The 23878-nt window shown below is 42.5% G+C and overlaps 1 protein-coding gene across 5 annotated transcripts in view; it reads left to right on the top strand.

The window, feature by feature from the left end:
- Positions 1–4045: 4045 nt before the first annotated feature.
- LOC107378081 (MAM domain-containing glycosylphosphatidylinositol anchor protein 2) overlaps positions 4046–23878 on the top strand; it is a 342732-nt gene continuing 322899 nt past the window's right edge. For 2 of the 5 annotated variants that reach the window (XM_015948099.3, XM_015948098.3), the window contains exon 1: positions 4051–5208. In XM_015948099.3, the coding sequence (XP_015803585.1) occupies positions 5136–5208 (73 nt within the window). In that variant the 5' untranslated portion in view covers positions 4051–5135. Of the gene's footprint in view, positions 5209–23878 lie in introns of all 5 variants that reach the window. The other 3 variants (XM_070545140.1, XM_054748447.2, XM_054748448.2) reach the window with 3 other exon arrangements.

Raw genomic sequence — 23878 nt, 5'->3', positions numbered from 1 at the left:
TTAGCTGCAAAACCATCATTTCCAACCCAGAACGTGCTTCTCTCGCTGAAAGAAACCTTCTGAGAACATTCACGCATCCATAACTCTCATTTCCATTTTAGCTTTCATTCAGTCACAGGTTTGCCTTTAAAACAAGTTTAATATCAAATTGTCTGTTCAAAAATTGCCATTTCTGAATTGTCATTTTTAAAAGTGTTAGTAATAAATTCTTAACTTTAAAAACTCGACTCTCTTCTTGAAATTTTATCACAGACCGGTGTGTATTTCTGGTTATTGAAAAAGCAAAGATTCCTTTAACTTCTGATTAAATAAATAAACTTTTGCTATTAAATTTAATTATCTTAAATTAAACATTAATCTTTGGAGTAAAATTAGACCAAGCTCGTTGGCATATGAACTTCTATCGAATATATAATAACCTAGATATTTGGCGTCTGGGGTCTGACGTGGAGGGTGGCTGACCAAGCGTTTGTTTTTGACGCGCTGGGAGTGAGAATGTGTTGTGATAAGTGTTTATGGAGAATAATGAAACTTTATGAAACATTCTGTCTTAATTTGTTGAGTCAAGTGGGTTTTGTGGCTCTCTGTGGAATGAGATGTTAAAATGAGCTCTTAATGTTGCAGACCTCTATACCAAACATATCACGCTGAATTTCCCATCTTCAGTTGCACACGCTGAGTGATTACAGTGTTCTTCATATGCATGCAGAGAAACAGGAATGTGCAATTTTTATGTCAGCAGCAAAAAAAAAAGTTACTCATAGAAGACGCATTATTGTCTGGTTGGATGTTTCGGGATTGAGCAGCTAACCATATATCTCTTCAGGCCGTAAAGGGGGAATGGCTCCTTCTGGTGATTTAACCTTCAAATCTTTTAGGAATCAAAATGCTTTGCCCTATATTATGGTCTGTTTTAATCTGAGTGTGTCTATCTTTTTTTTTCCACTTTAAAGAAATGACTTGCTTCAGATGTCACATTTCGTCACTGATGTTGACTATTCAAATGAGGCAGCAGAAACCCTCGCTCGGGGAAGGAGAGCAAAAAAAGGGTCTGAGCTGCATCAGTCAGTGGAACCGTTTCCACAGGTGGCTGGCTGTTGTAAGACTTTCATGCCACCCAGATGGAAAAATACATGTTATTCCAGTTGAGATTCACTCATGTGTGATGCCAACCAGAGCAGAATATTGTCACCAAAGCCAAAACCCACTGCTGCTCTTTTCTGGACATTCACCATCTCTTCGGCCATGGATTTTACTTTGACGTCATGAAGATATTTTAGCTACGTTTGAAGATGAATGCAAAGCCAGAAGAGGCTTTCTCAAAATGTCACATCCTATCATTTTATACTGTATCCAACAACTCACCGTGGACTGCATGACTGACTAAATTAGGTAAAATGTCATCGCAACTGCCAGCAAATGTACGTTATGTTTATAAACCTCTTTATGGCAGTCACAGTGAAGCCTGATAATAGAGATCTGTCCAATTTCAGAGCTGTAAACGGCACAGGAAAGGGTGACACAGACGGGGAGTTAGAATCCCAGTTGCCTTGGTGGTCCTTTCACTTTGGTCCAATATGGACGGGTGATGCCAAAGTGCAGTAATGCACCGAAGGATTGGCAAAAAGCAGATGGAGGATAACAAAAAGTTCATGTTTCATAACGACTAATTATGGCTTTTGGCTCTAAAATCCTGGAGGTATTCTAAGATTCCACCTTTTTTTAACTTAAAAGACAGATTTATTCATTTAATTTCGCCGTGTTCTCCGAAGTGACATTTAAAAGCCGTTTCAAAGGAATCTTCAGAGATTAATTTACTTATCTAGCACTGACAGGACTGCTTTCATTACACCCTGAGAAGCAGATGAAAATACTTTTAGAAGCAAGGCAAAGACCGCGAGGGGGAAGAAGACAACTTCAAATAAGCAAGAGTTTAAAGAAAACACCCAAACATGTCTCTCTAGTATGCAAAATCCTCATCTTGGTTTTATGTTGACTGTAACGCTAAATTTGGTGTTTATTTAATACAAAACCATAACTTTGGTCATTAATTAGGATCTAATATTGTAATTAAATAATCGTGAAATTAATATTTTATAGAGAAGGTGCTTGATGATTGATTTAAGTTTGTCCTGTAGATGGCGCCAAAGCAGCTACAGTAGTCACCTCATCAGATCAATAAAAAAAAAAGAATTTGGCTTAGAAAATATGTAAAATAAGAGGAAATGGCGTTAAAATGTATTTATCAAAACACGTATGTAAATATCAGATAAGCAGAAATGTAGTCTGAATAGTTTTCTTTCTGTAAATGTAGATTTTTTTTCTCTCTTGCTGCCAAAACATGAACATTGGGTGATAATGTTTTGTCTTGTGTTTGAAAAATTGATTACTGGATGTTTTTCAATAAAATTTCTGAAAATATTAAACGTGCACGGGTAAATCGGCTATTTTTTGGAATCTGTCCAAACCAGGACAACAGCCACAGCTTCAACATCTAAGAAAAGAAAAAAATGGTTGTAAATCAGTTTGATTTAGAGATATAGAGATCAAATTTGGTGTGAAAGTAGCTCAAAATCCTCAGTTCATTTCATTCTGTTTATCTTTTTATTCAGATAAACAAAATTCTACTCAAAATTAAAATTCCCTCCAAGTTTGGGCAAAAACAATTTATATTTAATTCTTGATCGTTTTAATATTTTTGTTCTTTTTTTCATGTTTTAGATTCTTTTAATCCCAAATTTATAAAAGCTCATCAAACTAAAGCTCGGGCACCAGGAAGGTAAAGCGCGGGCTTTAGTTGTTGGAGTCAGCATTATATAACTGTCAGCAAAATATCTCATGAACCACAGGATGGATTTTAATTAAACCCATATAAAATAATCATTGGATGGGATGTAAAGGTACATCTACCACTGATTAGTTGTTGAAAGCAACTCCACTGAGGACAGCTAATAGAAAACACCAACATTGGTTAGAATCAACACAGATGAGCTACGTTTTAAGCTGAGAGTCATTCACAGCACACACAGTGCAGATGTGTGTTACATTCAGAATCTGACCAAAACTAAAACTTCAATATTTCCCAAACTTAGTTTAAATCTCATTATTTTAATAATAGTGGAACTTTAATTAGAATAAAAGCAAATAACAGAAATAAAGACTTTAAAAATTACAAAGACTGCTTTGTATCCACATGTCTTATTAGAGATCGACTGTTAGGGGTGTCCTTGTTTGTTTGAGGAATATTTCATTTTCCCTCTTCTTTAAAGAGCATGTCACCCCCAAATAAACTTTTTTTGCTGATAAACTAAACGAGTGTCTGATCGTGCTGCAGACACGTGTCGTCAATAATTTGGCACTTCAGTGCATCTTAGTTAAAATTTAAATATTCTGCCTAAAACTGGCAGTGCTGTGCCGTTGTCAGGTAAAAACTCTGCACTGTATTTGAATTTAAATCTGCCACCGCTATTGGCTAAGAGGTATGCTATGATGTAAACTGGTACATTATGATGTCACAATGCTGTGTGTGTGTGTGTGTGTGTGTGTGTGTGTGTGTGTGTGTGTGTGTATGTGTGTGTGTGTGTGTGTGTGTGTGTGTGTTTGTTAACGGCTCCGCCCTCTCGGTCTGCCAGGCAACAGCATTTGTTGCATTTTTCAAACATGAAGTGGGAGTGAAGTACACTTCTTGTAAGGGGTGACTTGCTCTTTAAGGACTAATCAAAGTTGTTTCTTATCAATTGTGTTGCTAGGTAACAATATAATTGCCCAGCTTTTAGAGCTTGTCAGCTCATGATTCATTTACAAATCTTAGAATATTTTTGTCACTTTCAAACTGAGGGTGAAACACGCCATCAGGACAGTTTCATCAATCTCCAGCTTGACTTTTTCTATTGATTAGCTATGGCAGAATAGAATAAAATTACATAGATATTCTCATTTTGCATAGGGGCCCGTGGAACTGCCTGCAGGACCCCCTGAGGCAGTTCAGACACCCCATTTGGAAATCACTTACTGTTTTAAAAACTTGTTGCTATGGAAAAAAAAATCATCTTGCCGCAGTGTGAGCTGAAAACCAACTCAGACATGTTTTTATTTTGAAGTCAAAAGGAGGATCTCATGTATGAACAAGGTCTCTCCTCCTACAGAGGAAAGGATCGCGAGCAGACAGATGTGCGGAGAGGTGGTGACTGGAAAAGGTTCGTTAAAGCCAGGGATCTCTTGAATTCCAATGCTGCTCTCCCTCTCCCTCTCTCTCTCCCTCCTTCCTTTTCCTCCCTCCCAGCATCCAGCAGCTGCGCCTCTCCTGCCTTCCCCGACGCCGAGCCGAGCCTCCCATACAGATGAGAAGCCACGCACCTCTTGACGTTGCCACGGACCGACCGGTTGCGGTGCCACGCGTAAAGCACATATTGCAACGTGACTGATTGCTGAACTGTCACCGCGGCAGAATGAAGAAAGTGGTCTGAGCATCTCCGAGGAGCTGCAGAGCAAAACGCATTTGATTATTTTTTTCTTCCTTTTGGTTATTCTTTCATTTCTCCATCCTTCCACCACCGGACTGGACCCTCCCCTTGTCATCGCCACCGGGAGAGAGGAGTCTTGCGTCGGTCGTGATGTGACTGAGTGAGCGCTCTCTCCTCCGACGGCCTTCATCCGTGCAAAAGGTGGACTAGACAGCTCCGCAGAGAGGGGGTGATGGTGTAGCTTCGTCTGGCGGCATCTCCGAGCACCTCAGCTGGATTAGATCCGGAGCTATGGAGCCTCGGCGACGGAACCCGCGGGCCCATTCGCGTTGGTACCTCCAGGGGTTTTGGTCAACTTGAAAAAGAACACATAAGAGGCTGTCGGAGGAGCGCACCTCCCTGGAGACGAGGGGAGGTTTTAATCATAAAAGCCTATAGAGGATTTTATTAAATAAAAAATTAAAATAAAAGGCCGGCCTCTCTGCAGATCGCTCCTGCCTGCCTCTCATCCTCCGCATCTTCGCACCAAATTCCACGTTTGGTGCCAACACGCAGGCTAATTTCTCCCCAAATTGGTCCTAGTCGGAGAAAGTGGCGCGTCCGTGCACCTCGCCGCCCCGGAAAGGACTTTTTCCCTCTGAGAGCTGGATATGCAGAGATTAACGTGAAAGGATGGATCTAATTCTCGCGTTTTGGGGGCTACTGGCGCTGATTGTTGAAGGCGTACGTTGCCAAGGAGTGTACGGTAAGTCAACTCAACGGAGAGAGCTCCGGAAGCCATGTGATGACCTTGTAAGACAACAGACTTGGAATAGGAATCCGGTTCTCCATTGAGCCACGCGCCACAGACGCGCGGTTGGGGTTGACGCGCCAGATCTGAGAGCCATATTGGTGGTGGTGGTGGTGGTGGTGGTGGGTGGGTGGGTGGGGGGGATGTAACCCTCAGTTTATATAGCAAACCGAGTGTGTAGCCAATCATGCACGGCCCCTCTTTCATCCAATCCGTCACTCTGTATGGTTGGTGAGCAGGCTAAATTTATAGGCATCATATAAGGATGATTACAGTAGAACCTGGTAGATCTTCCCCACAGTCTCCAACCTGGACTATAGCTACAGTGACATTTTCTAGAATCTGTTGGACTGTGGCTTTTAGTATGCAGTCAGAGATGACTTTCTGTGTTGCCTCCCTTTAATGTCTAATTTTAGAATGGAGATTTTGAGAAAGTAGCACCCTTGAACCTTTAAACCATGTCAAATAATGTGAGCTTTGAGGTGCTAAATGATATATCAGTACGCTACACATATCAAAATGTCCACAAACACATTTTTTCTTGCTCTCCAGCTTTTCTAGATCACTTAACACCTTTTTTTATAAGCTTTCATCTGTTGCTGCTTGAATTCCACCACTGTCTGACTGCAACCAGTGGCAAAAAGGTGACATGTTATATGAATCGTCATTATCGCAGCTGCAGCAGCATCAGTGGCAGCTGTAAGAGAATTATGAGGACAAAATGATTCATGTGTACAAGGAGAGTAGGACTCAGAGGAAACCTTGTGATCTGTCAGCAGCAGCAGCTCTGACCAAACCAAAAGGCCATAGAGAGAGAGAGAGAGAGGGTGAGGTCAGTGGTGATGTGGTTTTGCATGTTGCCATGCACTAAGACCTTTTACGAGTGTGAGTTATAATGAAGGTTAATGTGAGCATGACAGGAGCCGTCATGGTACTGAGGCCTAGTCCACACGTAGCCGGGGTTTTTGAAAACGAATATCCGCCCCTCCAAAAACTTGCATCCACACCACCTCGTTTTAAAAACAAACTCTGTCCACACGTACCCGGATAAATACGTTGTTAAGGACATGCCAGACCTGTAGGTGGCAGTACTTCCCCCGTTCTTAACCTCGTCCTTCGTCTGTGGTCTTCCGCAAGGAGCAGTAATTCCGATTGCAAAAACAAACAAGCAGAAAGCGCTTGGACAATTGATAAAGTGAGCGCAGCTCTGAGGGCTTCCATGATGCCGGCTAGTGTAAACACAGGTCGCACACGTGATGTCAGCAGAAAGTGACGTTGTGGACCTTAAAACTCCGGTTTTGTCTGTCCACACGCAGACACCCAAAACGGAGAAAACGCAGATCTTCACTTTGGCCGGAGTTTTTAAAAAGATCCGTTTTCGTGTGAAAAAACTCCGTTTTCGTGTGGATGACAGGCCAAAACGTAGAAAAATATCTACGTTTTGGCAGATCCCCGGCTACGTGTGGACAGGGCCTGAATCTAACCAATGGTGCACCAGGATATTATCTTCTAGAAGCAGGAACATCAGAGAACACAACTGATGCCAGTGCTTTCCATCCACTTTTTGATTCATGCATGCTTTTTCTCTTTCTTCCTCACACAACAGCACATAAAAAGGCACTTTGTCAATGAACCAATCAGGTTGTTGATATTTTTCAGATATCAATGTCTCCCAATGAAATAAATGTGTGCAGACAACACACAACCAGTGGAAAACTACAATAATTTAAACTTAATTCACTTCGGTTCATCATAATTCTTAATATCCGTTGCACTCCAACAAAAGTCCAACTTTGCATGCTTTTACGTTGATACTTGAAAATATGACTTAATTGTGCAAATGTAGAAACATTTCAGACCCGTTTGTACAGTTGTGGGGCTCTTGCTCATTGTAGATTTCAAAATAAGCAGAAGAAGAAGAAAAAAAATCTTTTCTAAAGCGCCTCAAGATAAAAATCACGAGGCACTTCACAAAAACAAAAAATGTAAAAATATCAAAAAGAATTTACAAAATGGTTACAAAATATATTTAAAATGTGCAAAAAATAGACAATTGTGATTAAAACATGTTAAGAAAGAGAGAGAGTGAATAGGAAAGAGGGAAATCAGTGGATCCTGAGGAAGGTGGAATAGGTGGGGAGGGCAGAATAAAGAGAGAGTGGTGAAGAAGGTCATACAAAAGCCAGCTTGAACAAGTGAGTCTTCAGCTGCTTTTTAAAGGAGACCACTGAGTCCACTGATCTCAGGCTCAGGGGGAGAGAGTTCCAGAGTCTGGGGGCCACAGCAGCAAATGATCTGTCACCTTTGACCTTTAGCCTGGTGCTGCACAACCAGTAGGCTTTGATCACTGGACCTCAGGGACCTGCTGGGGGTGTAGGGACTAAGAAGATCACCAATGTAAGATGGTGCTTGTCCATGTAAGGCCCTATAGACCAGAACCAGGGGTCTCATTTATCAATCATTGCATAAAATCTTTACTAAAACCGTACTTAAGCCCAGCAAAAAAAAAGTACTTATGCCAAGTAGGTTTGTGATCTATCAAACATGGAATACGAACAGCTGGACGCAATCTCTGCTTCACAAATCAGAAACTATCTACAAATGTTGTCAGCTGCTTTTTACTCACATCCCGCCCTCACCACGCCCACTTACTGCCAATGCAAAGTGCCTTGTGGATCTCATGCATATACATAAGCCGGCTTGTTGCAGTATTTCGATCACGACCGCAGATCAAGGAAGCGCTATTTAACAAGCAGAAATTGAGGTACTTGTGGGTGAGGTGGAGAAATGAAAGGAAGTGCTTTTGCAAAACAAATAAAAGAAAATCCGGAGTGGCACAGCGTTGCTGAAGCCGTCAATGCTGAGTTATTCAGAGAGATCTGTGGCAGATATAAAAAAAAAAAGATCCGATAAGGATTCGATCCCCAGACTCCCGAGAGAAAGTCACGAGCGCTAACCAGTCAGCCAAACGGAGATCTCCCTCGTCCAAGTAGACAGGGCGCATGATTAATCGGGTCACAGTGACAGGACACACACTGTCACAGACGCATGACATTCTGTCTCAATCCTTCCCCCTGCTGATAATCTGCATTCCGTATTCTGCGCTTCAGGCTGTATGTGTGTGTGTGTGCGCGTGTGTGTGCATGTGGTGGGGTCTTGTTCTGTGTGAAAACGAAGCAATACAAGTGATAATGCTGCAGGATTTCATAATTTTATCCTTCTCAGCAGCAGCGCTGCAGGTGCTCTCCATGTCCAAAAGGCGCGTAAACCAGGTCCTTAGTCAACTTAAAGTTGAGCACATTTTTCCGCTAAGTATTCTTTGATGAATCCCAAAGTTTGCGTGGAAAGTTGCTTACACAGTTTTCCGACCCTGTCTTGTGCGTAAGCAAGCTTGATAAATGAGGCCCCCGGATCTTGAAATGAACCCTGATGTTGACTGGCGGCCAGTGAAGCTGTAGGAGAAGCGGGGTGATGTGGGTGTGTTTGGAGGACTTGGTCAGAAGCCGAGCACAGGCGTTCTGAACCACCTGTAGACTAGTGATGTTTCGGTCGCGAATGAACCGGCTCTAAGATTCTTTATGATCTTTTTCTCTGAATTGCTCAGCTTTACACTTTGATCGAGCCCCCATAAATCTTTTTGATGTGAAAATAAAAGGTTTAGGTAGAAAACTTGGCATATATATATATATATATATATGTATATATATGTGTGTGTGTGTAATCTATAGTGTTAAAGTAGTCACAGAGATATCACAGGACGTTGCTTCAAACCTCAAATTAAGATAGGAGCAATGGAGGTGTTAGCCACCAAACTGCAAATAAAATGAGAAATAATGAAATAATTTATGACTAAATTGCTACAAATAACATCCATGTGGATTGCAATTTATCCACACTATTGAATTGTATGACGCAAATGAAAAAAAGCTGGCCTTCGGTCTATGCTTACCCAACACAGCCAGCCCAAGGAGCATCACGAACATCCCGATGGATAGTGACATCACAACAAGTTTCTTTGGATGTTCCATCTATAGTTGATATTTGTAGAGATCATTAGCCCCACTTGATTCTATATTCATTTATACTAAATCAGGCCCTGTCTACACATAGCCGGGGATCTGCCAAAACGTAGATATTTTTCTACGTTTTGGCCTGTCATCCACACGAAAACGGATCTTTTTAAAAACTCCGGCCAAAGTGAAGATCTGCGTTCTCTCCGTTTTTTGGTGTCTGCGTGTGGACAGACAAAACCGGAGTTTTAAGGTCCGCAACGTCACTTTCCGCGACAAAAAAATGCTGACATCACGTGTGCGACCTGTGTTTACACTAGCCGACAGCATGGACGTGCTCAGAGCTGCGTTCGCTTTATCAATTGTCCAAGCGCTTTTTGCTTGTTTGTTTTTGCAAGCGGAATTACTGCTCCTTGCGGAAGACCACAGACGAAGGACGAGGTTAAGAACGGGGGAAGTACTGCCGCCTACAGGTCTGGCATGTCCGTAACAACGTATTTATCCGGGTACGTGTGGAGAGAGTTTTTTTTTTTTAAAACGAGGTGGTGTGGATGCAAGTTTTTGGAGGGGCGGATATTCGTTTAAAAAAAACGGCTACGTGTGGACTAGGCCTTAGTCTCAATGTGCACTGCACACATCCAGGCCCAGCTGACACGCGACTAACCATCCACATGAGCATCAGATCAAAGCCGTTGATCCTCGGTGTAAGCAAACTGTCCATGCTTCAGGGTGTGTGTGTGCAGACGAAGATGCAGACTGATTAAAAGCAATCACAGCCTTTAATGCTTGGCGTGGTGTTGCCAGAGTGGTACGTGTAGACTAGCGGGCTTGTAGCAGCAGAAGCAGAAGGGGACAGTGGAGGCGAATGGGGGGGAGGGGGTGGACACACGCAGATGGAGCTGTTTGGGTATTCAACTCAGTGTTTGCGTGTACATGGTGCAACCTGAAAATCTCCTCAGAGAGAAGATCACTTCCTCTTTTAGCCAACACTAAGATTTTTCATATTTGCTGGTATCTTGCCATTTCTATTGATATAAAAGGAAAAGGGCACACATAGAAGGATTGATGAGTCATCACTTTCTTGAATACCCTATTATTTTAAAATGCGAGACATCATTGATAAAGACCTGTGTTTGTCTCATGTTTTACTGCTCTTCCATGGGGAGGATGCATGGATAAAAAATCTATTGGCACGGCTCAAACGTCAACATTTATTATTGATAGTTGCAAAACATGAGTGCTTGCGTTCAATTCTCCAAAGAGTCTGGCATATGTTGTGGGTGAGGGATTTCTGCAAGACAGGTGAAAGACACCAAATTCTTTCGTTTCTCCCACACCATATTTTTCAGGTTTTTCTTTCTAAATTGACCGAAGAGCAGATGTGTGAGCACGTTTAGCAGAAATTAGATCTTTGCTGGTTATTTTTATCCCCGGGCTTCACTCGATGCCATCAGCATCGACTAAATGGTGATATCATGATGTGGTAATGAAGAAATCACATACCAGTGTGTTAAGTGGTGCTGCCACAGTCATTAAAGAAAATGGATGAAGGCTAGTCATCCCTCCATGACCGCGGGCCAAAGAGAGAGGAAGAGAGTTGCCACTAATTTACAACATCTGCTCCCCTCGCCTTCTCTCCCATCTTTTCTTGATTTGTTTCCCTTTATGTTTTTGTTTAGTTTGGCCAAACTCTGCTCCTCCTTGTGTTGCTTTGCAGAAATTAGCTTGGTCAAAATCTCTCCATGTCTTGGGAAATCACACGATAAAGTCTCTAAACATATTAAGTGTTTTATGTACAATGGTAGTGACAGCTCTAAACGATAAAATCTAAGTGCCACAATAGGACATGACTCTTATGATTGCATGGAAATGTCTTTGTGCTTGTTGCTTTTCCTGGAGACGGTCCGCCTTCACCGTGTTCTCTTGGCATCAAAGTCAGTCAAAGACAACTTCCATGGGATGCTCACATGTCCCTGATCTCATTTGTGTTGTGTAACTGAAGAGGAAAAGGTTCCTACTGCCTTTTCCCCTTCTCTCCCCACATCCCACTTCTCTTTCACTGTCTTTCTCCTTCTCTTCTCGTTTGCATTGAAGTCCAAGCAATTGCTGAGGTTTCTTTTCATGAGCCCCGGTTCAGACGCTTTGGCTTCTAAGCTATGCAAATGCATTCTGCCAGTGAAACTAAAGCAGTCTTTGTTGGTTCTCAGAGGCCTCCTCCACAGAGTCCTTCATCATTCCCTTGGATCGGAACTCTTACATTTCCCCACCGTAATAAGCCCAGGGATAACTCTGTCTCCTCTCCTCCTGCTCAACGTTCCCATTTCCTTGCCTGTCGTTCTCGTGCCCATCTCTTCTTCCATCCTCCTAAGGGAACAGCGGACAGACGTCTGCAGCTTCTGTGAGATCCAAATGAAGACATATGGCTGAGCGCAACACAGAACAAGATATTTGTTATGGTGGAACTTTTTACCAGAACACCTCAAGGATTAGTTTGTACCACCTTGATGGGGCTTCGGATAGCTCCAGTGTAATCACTTAGAATATCAGTCCGCAGAGACGGGTACTGACTTTACACCGTTTGAACTTAAATCCAACACACACTCCAGCTGTGTTTAACAATCGCTCGCAAATCGTTGACAGTTTAACTTCAGTTATTTAGTGTGTTTAAGAAACTGAAAGGAAATCTTGTATTGGTTAAACTTTAGAAACAATTCACACAATTCAAGATAATTTAACTTGACCCGTCTGTCTAAACACATTATTTAGCTTGTTTTTGTGAACGCTTAAGTCATGTCACTGATATCAACATGGCTGTTAATTACCTGAACCTCCCGTAATTTGAATGCATTCTTATTAATGCTGCCAAGATTTGAACCAAAAGGTCTTGTTATAGGTCTGTGTTTGTAACAAAATTATCATATATTTAACAGTGATAAACCGTAAAACCATGACTTGTAAAACCCATCAACTATTCAACTATTTAAAACTGCTGATTTTGTGTGAAGTTACAGTAAATAAATTTGTTAACAAAACAGTAATTTGTACATTTTTTATTTGAAAACAATGACATAATCCTACTGTAAAGCACTCTTGCATCATTGTTTGAATGGAGAATGTCCTTAAAGTTAATAACAGTAAATCACTATGATTTTTACATTTATTTACTGAAAAACAATACAGCTTATAATTGCTGGTAATGGATGTATGCTGTAATTTGACCAGTTATTGACACTCTTAACGGTTAATAGTCAGTTAACTGCAAACATTAAAGTGACAGTGTGTGTTTTCCCTGGCAATAGGAGGCAGTAGATATCTAAATCATTGCAAGCAAGCATTATTTTTGTGTTCAAGTAAGACCTTACCAACAGGTGGCCATTAGAGTAAAAAATCCTTGGGAGTGAAACCACCAGGAAACTTACAAGAACATCCAATTCTCTTTCATCCCTTGCAACGAGTGAAGAGGTAAATGTGTAAAAGAATAACGTTTAATAATGCTGAAAGTTTTGTAACTTCCGTAGAAGAAAACATGGCATCCAATATGGATGGCGCCCAGACACTTGGACCAGCTCCCATGTATTTTTGGCCCAATTTCTATGGTTATATGTTATGAAACTACCAATATTTTTCAACAACTGGGTATCTTTTAATTCATTTACAACATTTCAATGGATATTTCCATTGATTAATGGTAAAAACTATACATTATCACTTAAATAAAATTTGTTTGATCATGTGATGAGCTCACCTTTTCTTCGGTGGTGTTTGAGTCGACTATCATATATAATATTGTAATTTGATAGTGGCACTCTTGCACCCTCTAGAGGCACTAAATACATTGTAGCAGTTGCAGGGGTGAGTTTACTTCCTGTTTCCCAGTGTGCTTAGTGGCATTTAGGTGAGGTCTGGCTGAACCATTAGATGGAAGTGTCTGTTCTTAACCTGACTCGTGAAAGCTGTGCTGATGTTCAATACGTCATTACCAACTCAACCCTACTGCTACAACTTTACACACAAGCACAGTTGAAAGACATAAACAGCAATTAATCGTGCAAAGCTACTATAACCAGCTATGGCCTTTACTGGTTCAGTTAACTGGTTAATTATGTGCATTCCAACTTCATACTATGAATTGAATGGTGAAAGGTAATGAGAAAAACCCTTTGATTTAATTTTTAGGAGGAAGAAATGTTTTTAGAGGCACAATTTTAATAAAAAAATTATTTTCATGTTCATCTAACAGTAAAACAATGTTTTTTCCTCATGATAAACATTTTCTTCTACAGTAAATTACTGTCTTCAGCACCATTTTTAACCGTCGTCGTCATCTTCCTCCGCTTATCCGGGTCCGGGTCGCGGGGGCAGCATCGCAACTAGGGAGCTCCAGACCGTCCTCACCCTGGCCACCTCCACCAGCTCCTCTAGCAGGACCCCAAGGCGTTCCCGGACCAGATTGGAGATGTAACCTCTCCAACGTGTCCTGGGTCAACCCGGGGGCCTCCTGCCGGCAGGACATGCCCGAAACACCTCCCCAGGGAGGCGCCCAGGGGGAATCCTGACCAGATGCCCAAACCACCTCAACTGACTCCTTTCGATCCGGAGGAGCAGCGGTTCTACTCCGAGTCCCTCCCAAATGTCCGAGCTCCTCACCCTATCTCTAAGGCTGAGCCCGGCCACCCTATGGAGGAAACTCATTTTGGCCGCTTTTATCCGCAATCTTGTTCTTTCGGTCATTACCCAAAGCTCTGGACCATAGGTGAGGATTGGGACGTAGATCAACCGGTAAACCGAGAGCCTGGCTTTCTGGCTCAGCTCCCTCTTCACCATGACAGATCAGCTCAGCGTCTGCATCACTGCAGACGCCAAACCAATCCACCTGTCGATCTCCCGATCCCTCCTACCGTCACTCGTGAACAAGACCCCCGAGATACTTAAACTCCTCAATTTGAGGTACGACCTCTCTCCCGACCCGGAGTTGGCAAGCCACCCTTTCCCGGTTGTAAAAACTACAATCAAAATACCTTACTGTAAAAGAAAAACGTTTTACACAGTGATTTTACAGTACCATTCAGGCAACACCAGCTGCCGGTGTTTTAATGTAAAATGTATGTATTTAAAAAATAATAATAATTTACAGTGTGGATTGACAGGATTCCACTCTCAGATCTCTTTCTTTAGAACCCCTCTGGAAATTTAGAAATATATTAATGGAGAATTTCCATCAGTACTTAATCAGAGTGTCTTGAATTGATTTGGTTCAGATGGATGGCATTTCCACCAGAAATAGGTCCAAGGTTTCCAGTCACTTTTCAGTATCTGCTTAATGGTGGTTCCAAGCAAACCAAGCTGGGCCCAAAATGTGGCATCAGCCACTGTCGGTTACTGATTAGCTAAGGGGTGGACTCACCGGTTGCTCCAGAACCTCCGCCTGCTGCCTTGCTGCCTTGCTGCCTTGCTGCTCTCAGCTTTTGGGTTTAGAGTTCGAACAAAAAGTGGGCAACTGAGCAGAATGTACTACATTACCACCATGTCCGTCTTTGTTGTGTTTTTGTGGCAGCAGTAGCTCAGGAGATAGAGCGGGTTGTCCAGCAATCGGAAGGTTGCAGGTTTGATCCCAGCTCTCGGCAGAAATGCTGCTGTTGTGTCTTTGGGCAAAAAACTTAAGCTGCCTTACCTGCTAGAGCAGGTCATAGAGACTGGTGGTGCCAGTGTTTGGCAGTCTTGCTTCCATCAGTGCATCTCAGGGCAGCTGTGGCTACATTGTAGCTCATCACCACCAACGTGCATGGGTGAAAGACTGATTGTGTTGTGAAGGGTCTTCTGGGTGTGAACATGGTTCATTTAGAGTTTTTTTTTACATTAATGGTATATTTTTTACAGTAAGATGCCCAAATTTTTATTTGAGACTCGCCGAACGGCATTGAATTCACAGATAAAAAAGATGTGGGTTCAACTTTCATTTTGGAACAAATTTTCAAGCAAGGGAAGGGAATGATCTGAGCATGCAGGAGGACTGACCCATCATAAACCTTTGTCGGCTGTGCTGAAGAGAAAGGTACAGAACCAAATTATTTAATTAATTAGCTGCGCGTTCTCCTGTCCTCTGTCCTCCGGGCCACACACACGCTCATACACACACACACACAGGACTGTCTCAGCTGTTATTTTCGTTAAGGAGTGTGCACGTACAGCATGCGCTCCTCGTGCACGAGCCTACTACTGAAGCTGCCGTTGCGCTTTTGGCCTGAGGGGGCAATCGCGAGCATAAAAATTCAAAAGTCCGTAAAGTCCCTTTAACAATAAGAACCATATAAAGCATCCATAGAGAGAGCTTAACTTTGGTTCTAATATTCAGATTTTCTTCCAAAGCCAAAGGGATCGATGGACTTTCACAGAAAATTCAAACAGCTTGTACTCAAAAGGAGGTATACATCTTGGTTGCGAACCCTGCAGCAAGTATAGTTTTCCACAACAGATTACATTGAGTTTTGTGTCAAATAGTTCTTCTTTTATTTTTTTTTTCAAAACTACAAGAGGACAATAAGAAGTTCCAGTTTGTAGATTATGGTGTTCTGTCAGCTTTAATATTGCTAAACTATGCTTAAAAAATGCTCCATCCCAACATGTGTGTGTGTGTGTGTGTGTGTGTGTGTGTGTGTGTGCACTCATGCTTGAAAATGATGATCCAAAGTGCATCTTGGTGTGAACATTTCAGACTGGTGTGAGACTCTTTTGAGAGCGCCCGTCTGCTTCCTCTTGGATGCGTCTATTGGCTACATAAATGTACATCATACTGCTCTGCAATCAAAGCTAAACCCTAGCTGAACCTGAGCCTTTGCAAAAGTTTTGCTGTGCAAACTTCCACAATGTGCTGTGCGTCGACTGGCACAGCACAAAGATGCAGAACAGAAGTCAAGAGTTTAAATTATTATTATTAATGGTATCAGCTTTCACATCTGGTGCATTCCCCGAATCAGGCCTTGGATCCACTCCTTTTTTCTTCATAGCTAAAAGACATCCCTGTGCAGTAATTGAAAATGGAACGCACGTGTTGTTTACAAATTTGCTAAAAGCATGATGTGGAATATAACTGTATAGTTCAGTTGGCCCGCATCACAAACAACTCTAATACCTTCTTCCATATGAGGATTGAGATGAGGTCAGTAACACAGTTTACCTCTGGATCATTCTGCGTCAAATCCTCTCTGTGGACCAAAGAAGCTTATTGTAAATTGGCTGGCTGCTTTAACTGTTAAGCCCACATCCCCAAACCCTGATCTGCTTGTCCCCTTGTATCTAGTGCAGAGGACATCAAGCTACTGTTAATGATCTTGTTCCAATTCATATATTAAGTTCCCTTTTGGACCACTGGCCAGACCAGTCTTGTGCCCTCATTTATTTAATAGTTCTTTATTTTTAATGAAGCCTCTATAACCTGCAGAGGTGGTTTGTGCCAAACCATGACTACATAGCAACCATGTTGGTTTAGAGAATGCGTATTTTTGTCTCAAACTAATATGCAGAACATGTTTGTAACCTACAATCTTTCTGAAAGTGCAATAAATCATCTGACACATTAAAAAGATGATGAAAATCTCGAATGTCAACCCTTGGTCCTGGTAATCTTTACCTCACACGGCGGGACGGCGTTATCTGTAGTGATTTAACTTTGTATAATGAGGTTCATTCCCACATCACGACACGTGGTTCAGCTCTAATAAATTACAACAGCAATATCGTGATTTTAAAATCCATGCGGGTCAACAGTGCTGATGGAGTCATGACACATGACAGACAGCAGACTCCTGGGATAGGACCACCTTTTACACTGCAGTGTACTTCGTATCCTTCCATGCTTTCGTTCTTTTTTAAACACAGAAACAGTTTTGTTTACCTGTTTGTAGCTACAGTTTCGCCGATGGCTGCCGGCTTCTTCAGGCTGACGCTGATGGTGGCGCGTCACTTCCTTCTCCGTTTATCTGCGGGCAGCAGAGGACGTTGTCGCCCTCTACTGCCCGCTCTCCCCTCTCCGACGCTACAAACAGGTAAACAAAACTGTTTCTGTGTGTAAAAAAGAACGAAAGCATGGATTTAGAAAGACACAGCAAGAACACACCTAAGACTTCGTATCCTTTCCTGTACGAGGGATGTTGGATGCGATTGGGAATTTAAAGCGGCAAACAATTCACCTTGCAACAAGGTTTAGGGTTGTAAGAAAACTGGAACATTAGCAAAGATATGGTCTTAAACAGTCTCAGTTTAGCCTATTTCCTTTGAAGCTTCTGATAGTTAATGGTTAACATGTATTTTACAGAGTGGAATGATCATAAATGTATGAAATTAAGTTATACAACCATCTAAATCTTTTAATGATTGGTGCTAAAGTTTCTACCCTGTCCTAAGCTGACCAGATGAAGGCTCAACTCCTCAGTAGAGATTATGACTGATTGCAAATGGTAGTTTTTCTTCACAGAAAAGGGTTTGACATCACTTATTGGATTTGCCATTAGTCATGCTTTAGGAAAGGGTATTGGTTGCTGCAGCTGCACATTTTGACTCCTGGCTTAATATAAACCTCACATTTCCTCATTTTGCACAAATACATTTATCAGATTAATTTTGAATTATTTGAATGGATTATGGAATTTTGGATTATCTTAATGGGCCTATCACAATTATTACATAATTACACGATTACAGTTATTTGATCCATTGGAATTGTTACTTGCATTACAACAGCCAACTGAAACTAGAAGAAAAGTAACATTTCATCCCAATTTTCTTTATTCTTCAGTTTGATTGTTAATTCTGTAGTTTTTGGGATTGCTCCAAGGTCTCACAAGTGGTGATTTATGCGAAAAACTGCATGATCTATGAAGGAGATCACTGCTCAATGTTACATTTTCCGTACCATCAATTTCCGACAGACCACCTCAAGAGTTGCCTACGTGTCATTATTTATGATGTGCTGAAATCCTGCTTAGAGAATAACTTTTGTTTTATCGCTTCCGCCTTCCTGTCGCTTGTATCTTTTTCAGCACACAGGAGCTACCGCCATCCAGCCTCGATACCATCTTTCTCCATGTATGATTTACGGGTTGGCTAGCTTGTAAACCTATGTGTTTACTCTGTATTTATTGCTGTACATAAATGAATAAATAAGACTAGATGCAGGGAGAAAAGCTTGTGCTACATGCTGATAAGAGCAGATGAAAATCCCTTCAGACAGGTCTAAAATTTCTGTATGAAAGAGCAGAGAAACGTATATTTGCATCTGAACAGAACTAATTTAGGAATGAAACGGTTACGGGTTTGAATGGTCACCTTAAGCTGGGCGAACACTGTGCGACTTTTTCACTCGTAGCATTCAGCTTCAGCTCAAACTGTACGACTTCCTCGCAGGGCAGATCTCACGAGACATGTGCTCACACTTTACGACCCAGTTCTAGGATGGGACCTGACTGCTCACACTGTACGTCTGGTAGCAACATGCCGGACCTAAAAATATGCTAAAAAAAGCAGTTTTTACTCAACACGTCAGACTTTTTTGTCTTGTTTTGCCTGTTGTCCTTCGGGAGTGCTGCAGGAGGACACACAGGGAATTATGGATGAGGAAAACAAAATAAAGAAGGTAAATCTGTGTTTTGTGATCAGTTTAATTTGACATGAACACGACAAACACGCGTTCTATACAATATTTGTGAGTAAAAAAACATGTAGAAATAAAAAATGAACGTGTGATATTAGGGAAATAGTGGGCGAGCAGTGTTGATGCAGGATTGCGCATACACAGTGAGCGGTTCTGATACTTTTTGGGTCGCAGCTGCTTGCAGCACCGCTTCAACAGTGCGATACCCTCACGAGGGACGAGCGAAATTTTAAACACGCCAGAAGTCCATGCGAGCTCACGATTGCTGATCTGAAGCTAGTCACGATGTGTTAATCGCCTCTCGTAACCCCCTGCACACTACGCGACGCTCAGCGCAAAACTCGTCCCGATCTTGTGGATTCTCGCACGAGTGGAAAATCTGCTCAAAAAAGTGAAAAGTTGCACACTGTACGCCCGGCTAAGTCATTTGTTCATGTATAGGACCACTGTTTTAGAAAAAACTGTGAAACCATGTTTCATGACCAGCAGATTAAAAGCTACTGTAAGTTTTGAATGACAAATCAGACCAAGTCTCCAGAGACCAAATAAAAACAAATATCTCTCGTCTCGTCTCGTCTTCCTCCGCTTATCCGGGTCCGGGTCGCGGGGGCAGCATCCCAACTAGGGAGCTCCAGGCCGTCCTCTCCCCGGCCTTGTCCACCAGCTCCTCCGGCAGGACCCCAAGGCGTTCCCGGACCAGATTGGAGATGTAACTTCTCCAACGTGTCCTGGGTCGACCCGGGGGCCTTCTGCCGGCAGGACATGCCCGAAACACCTCCCCAGGGAGGCGTCCAGGAGGCATCCTGACCAGATGCCCAAACCACCTCAACTGGCTCCTTTCGATCCGGAGGAGCAGCGGTTCTACTCCGAGTCCCTCCCGAATGTCCGAGCTCCTCACCCTATCTCTAAGGCTGAGCCCGGCCACCCTACGGAGGAAACTCATTTCGGCCGAAAAAAAACAAATATATATGTATTATTTTCAGATAGTCTAAATAGTCAATCTGATGAAGGAAACATGGATCTATGGCCTAGATCAAATGGCAGGATAATTATGTCAGCTTCTCTACTTCTAGAAGGCACACCAAACAGGCAAATCTACGCGTGTCTATGAAAGCGCTGCGGCAACATGGCGGTGCGGGAATTTTGCGGCTTTCATGCGGCCAAGGTTGGTAGTGATATTGCCTATAACAACAGACTTGTGAGTAGCGATTACACCTTGACACAACAGAGTTAGGTGTCATGATCAGGTGTGGAATTACTGCCGAGCTCCAGTCAGCAACTAAATCGAAAATTAAAGTCAACACGGCAATACGTTTCGCCCTTTAAATCGGAATCAGCTGAGCTGGTAAACTAGCGTTGCAGAGCTCCAGGAGCTTCTCTCCGTTGGAGCTCAGCTCACTTGACAGTTTGTGGGGATTGTGGGGGACAGACAGCTTTGGGAGTAGCTTACCAAAACATGTAAGTGTGGTTTCAGTCGCAAGTTATTTACAAGCTAAAGGGAAGTCTGTGGCAGCGCAGAGACCGCTCCCGCAGCCCTTTTTACCACCATCACCAAAAGCTCCCTGATGCCGGCTCAGCATTGTGGAAAACTGGCGGTGTAGTTTTATGAAAGAGACTTTAAATAGCATGTTCACTGCCAAACCATGTTTTACTTATTACTTTTGAAAATGATCAGTCACTCTGAGTTTGACATGTTTCCGATAAAAAAAAAAATTAAAGGAAAAATGTACGATTGAGAAAATCCTGACGCATACACGTCACACTGTCGCTTAACATTCATGGATTCACCCATCTTGACCCGTGTTGTTGGTTTACCAGAGAACATCTTGATTAATAGAAGCTAACTGTTAGCATTAGCAACTCCACCACACAGCAGAACTCCTTCATGCTTGTGTTCTTTGGAGAGATAAAAAATCAACTTTGCAGAGCAAACAGAGTAATTGGTAGAGTTACGTAGCTGTTAGCCAACCAGAGGTGAGATGTCCAGATATCAGGAAGTAAGACTCCAATTTTTTAAGCTACTTTCTTCTCTGGCTGATTTCTATATCCTCAAACAGACGCACTGGAGCTTTTTTTCCCCAGAGAACAACTTACAAGGCATTCATTCTTACTAGAAACCACTGCAAACGTATTAAATTATGAGAAAAGTTGACAATTAAGTATGTGCCCCACGCCCTAATGGTTCTAAAGATGATCTTATCAGACAATCCCAGCACTCTGTTCGACTCGTTAGGATGTTGAGACCGTTCTGACCAAATCCAGGCTTTCAAACATGTTGGATCATCTTGGTTTGATTTCCGGGGGGGGGGGGGGGGGGGGGGCAAACATGCCGCCTGTTGAATGTGACGACTAGAAGATCAGAAAGTGGTGCGACAGAAGCGCACAGAACATTTCTACTCCACAATGTTAATTTGCTTTGAGGTCATATTTGACCTTTTGAGATTTCCTTCTTGATTTGTTTGTGCAATCTCATTTAGCGAGGGCTCTGCACGTTTCTTACACATTCTCGAAGCACCATTATAACCTTGTTAATGATTATTTCTACATGATGCAAGTATTTCAAATTACTGAATTCCTAATTTTATCTCTTTTGGGCTCCACAGTCTCTGATAATTTATTGTGATTTTCAATAGCTTGATCAACTGGTGATGTTGCAATTAAAAAAAAAACCACGATAAAATGAGAACTGCTTTAATGAACTGGTGACTTGACTGCTAAGAGGCTGTTTAACTGTGTGATGCATGTCTTTATCTTGCACTATCATTTCCATGATTGGCATCACTTCAGATCCTTGAGAATTATACATGCAAGGAAGCTTCAAAGTGACGCAAACGATAAAAGGGCCTCGTTGAATATGAATGTCTCCCCCTGTCTTCCCGCAGTCTTTCATTCGATTGAATTGTCTTAGCTAAGCCAAACTGGCAGGACCCACTTTTTGCACACATGAAGTACAAATCACTCACTGGTCCCCACAGGAAGCTGTCAAGAGCAACAGGGCACCTTTTAGCAGTACTGTATAAAAAAAGGAAAATGGGAAAAAATGCATGGCAGGAGTGGATCAGTCCGTCGTGGCACCCACAAGAGGCTAATGCCAACCTTCAACTCTGTCATTTCAGCCCACACAGGCATCCTAAGTGCTGCTCCTGTGAAGTGATGTCTGTTGTCATGGTGACAGTATGTGAGCCTGGCATCACACGTCCTCTGACTTCCCTGTTCCCTCCTTTTGCTGCCTACCCACTCGCTCATTCTCTCTTTACCCTCGTGCGCCAGCAAATCAGTTGCTGAAACAAATGTGAAGTGATTGCAGAAGCGAAAGCTCCTCGCAAGCAGCCTCGCAATCGTGCACGAGAGAAGATGAGATCTCCATGTAGGAGAGGCTGAGTGGGGCGGAGGGGGCACGTGCAGAAGGTTTGGCACTAAATGGGCCTCTTTAAAAATCACCACCGTTTCATCTGTGCTGTGAGGAAATGGCAGAAAGGAGACCCACTTATCTTTGCAACAAATAATGCTTAAGCTTTTCTGACAAGCGGGAACAACGGTGAAGTAACTGTGTTGACGCTGATGTGTTGTTCAGTGGTCCCTAGCGTCAAAAGTGGTGCCAGCCAGGCATCAGGGGACGGGGAAATGCAAGGGGTTTGCACAGAAAGCAAAAATGAATGATGCAAATTCAACTAGACGACATACATTTAGGCTGTAGAATTTTTCCTCTTGAATCTCAGGCCGAGTCACAGTTCAGTAGAGTTTTAACACCAACAGGCATACGGTTTGAGCAAAAGTAGGAGGATGTGTGCTGCCTTTCTGTGTGCCAGGGAGCTTTCCCCATCTATCTAGGGCAAGACTTTGCTGAGGTTTTAATTTACCAATGTGATTTACAACCACGGTCGCACATCAGCCCGTCTGAGCAGGACTCATCCCGGAACGTGCCTCAAAGCACCCGAGAACATGATGCAGTCATTACGCGCTCGTGCTTCCTTCTACACTCGCTCCACCACCTACCCGGCGTAAAGAAAGTCTCCAACTGCCTGCTAAGCCCGTTTTATTTAGCTTTCTGTGCATGCCTCAACAGCTCCTGAAAACCTCATTCTTCTAACAGAAATTTGCAGTGTAATAACTAATCTCTTTAGTGTCATGCTCTCTTCATCTCCCCATCAGACACCGTACACCCCAGAGGCTGTTGCACCCATGGGGATAACCTCAAGCTGTGTACTGTCTGTTAATGGCTTCATATAGTAAAACAAGCACAGTTATCTGAAGCAAAGTACCTCTCCACTGAGATTTAGCTCAGTGGAGAAGGAAGAGTATTGAAATTGAATGCAGATCTCGCTTTCTCCCTCAGTTCTCACCGTGTTCTTAATGCCTGCTATCTTCCCTCATCTTTATTCAGGCTGCGGCAGAAAATATTTTTGCTGTTTTATAATGAGTTACACCTTTAGGAATATGTGCTTTTTGTAGATGTTTGGAGCCACTCATCTGCAGACTGAATTTATTTTGAATCACGTAACACAACACCGCTTAAGAAAATTACACACATACTCCTTCAAGTCATGGAAATGTTGATTCTTCATAGGTAAGCAACTCTGAAGAAAACTAGGATATGTATAAATGGCTTAGTTGGGAAATCTTTTAACCAAACACTAAAAGTTTGAAGGATAGAACAAGCAAATGTATTTATTAGGGATGTATATTGGTGAAATTCGGATATGTATCACAATACAGGGGAGACGATACAATATTTCACGATATATTGTAACTAGCGATGGGTACCGAATTCGGTACTTTTTAAGGTACCGACCGAATTCCATAGTACCAACTGAGCACCGATTCACATCATTTGAAACGGTGCCTCGTTTCGGTACCCGTCCTTCATAACGAGAACTTGCCTAGACAGCTGCGCATGCGCAAGAGTGTTATGTCGTTGGTGGCTGCGAGCGAGTTGTAAACAGAGCAGCATGATAGAAAGAACGCACGC

Source organism: Nothobranchius furzeri, chromosome 2, assembly GCF_043380555.1.
Source record: "Nothobranchius furzeri strain GRZ-AD chromosome 2, NfurGRZ-RIMD1, whole genome shotgun sequence".
In the NCBI taxonomy this organism is placed as follows: domain Eukaryota; kingdom Metazoa; phylum Chordata; class Actinopteri; order Cyprinodontiformes; family Nothobranchiidae; genus Nothobranchius; species Nothobranchius furzeri.
Note: the sequence above shows the minus strand (reverse complement) of the source record. Positions and strands in the feature narration are given on the sequence as shown.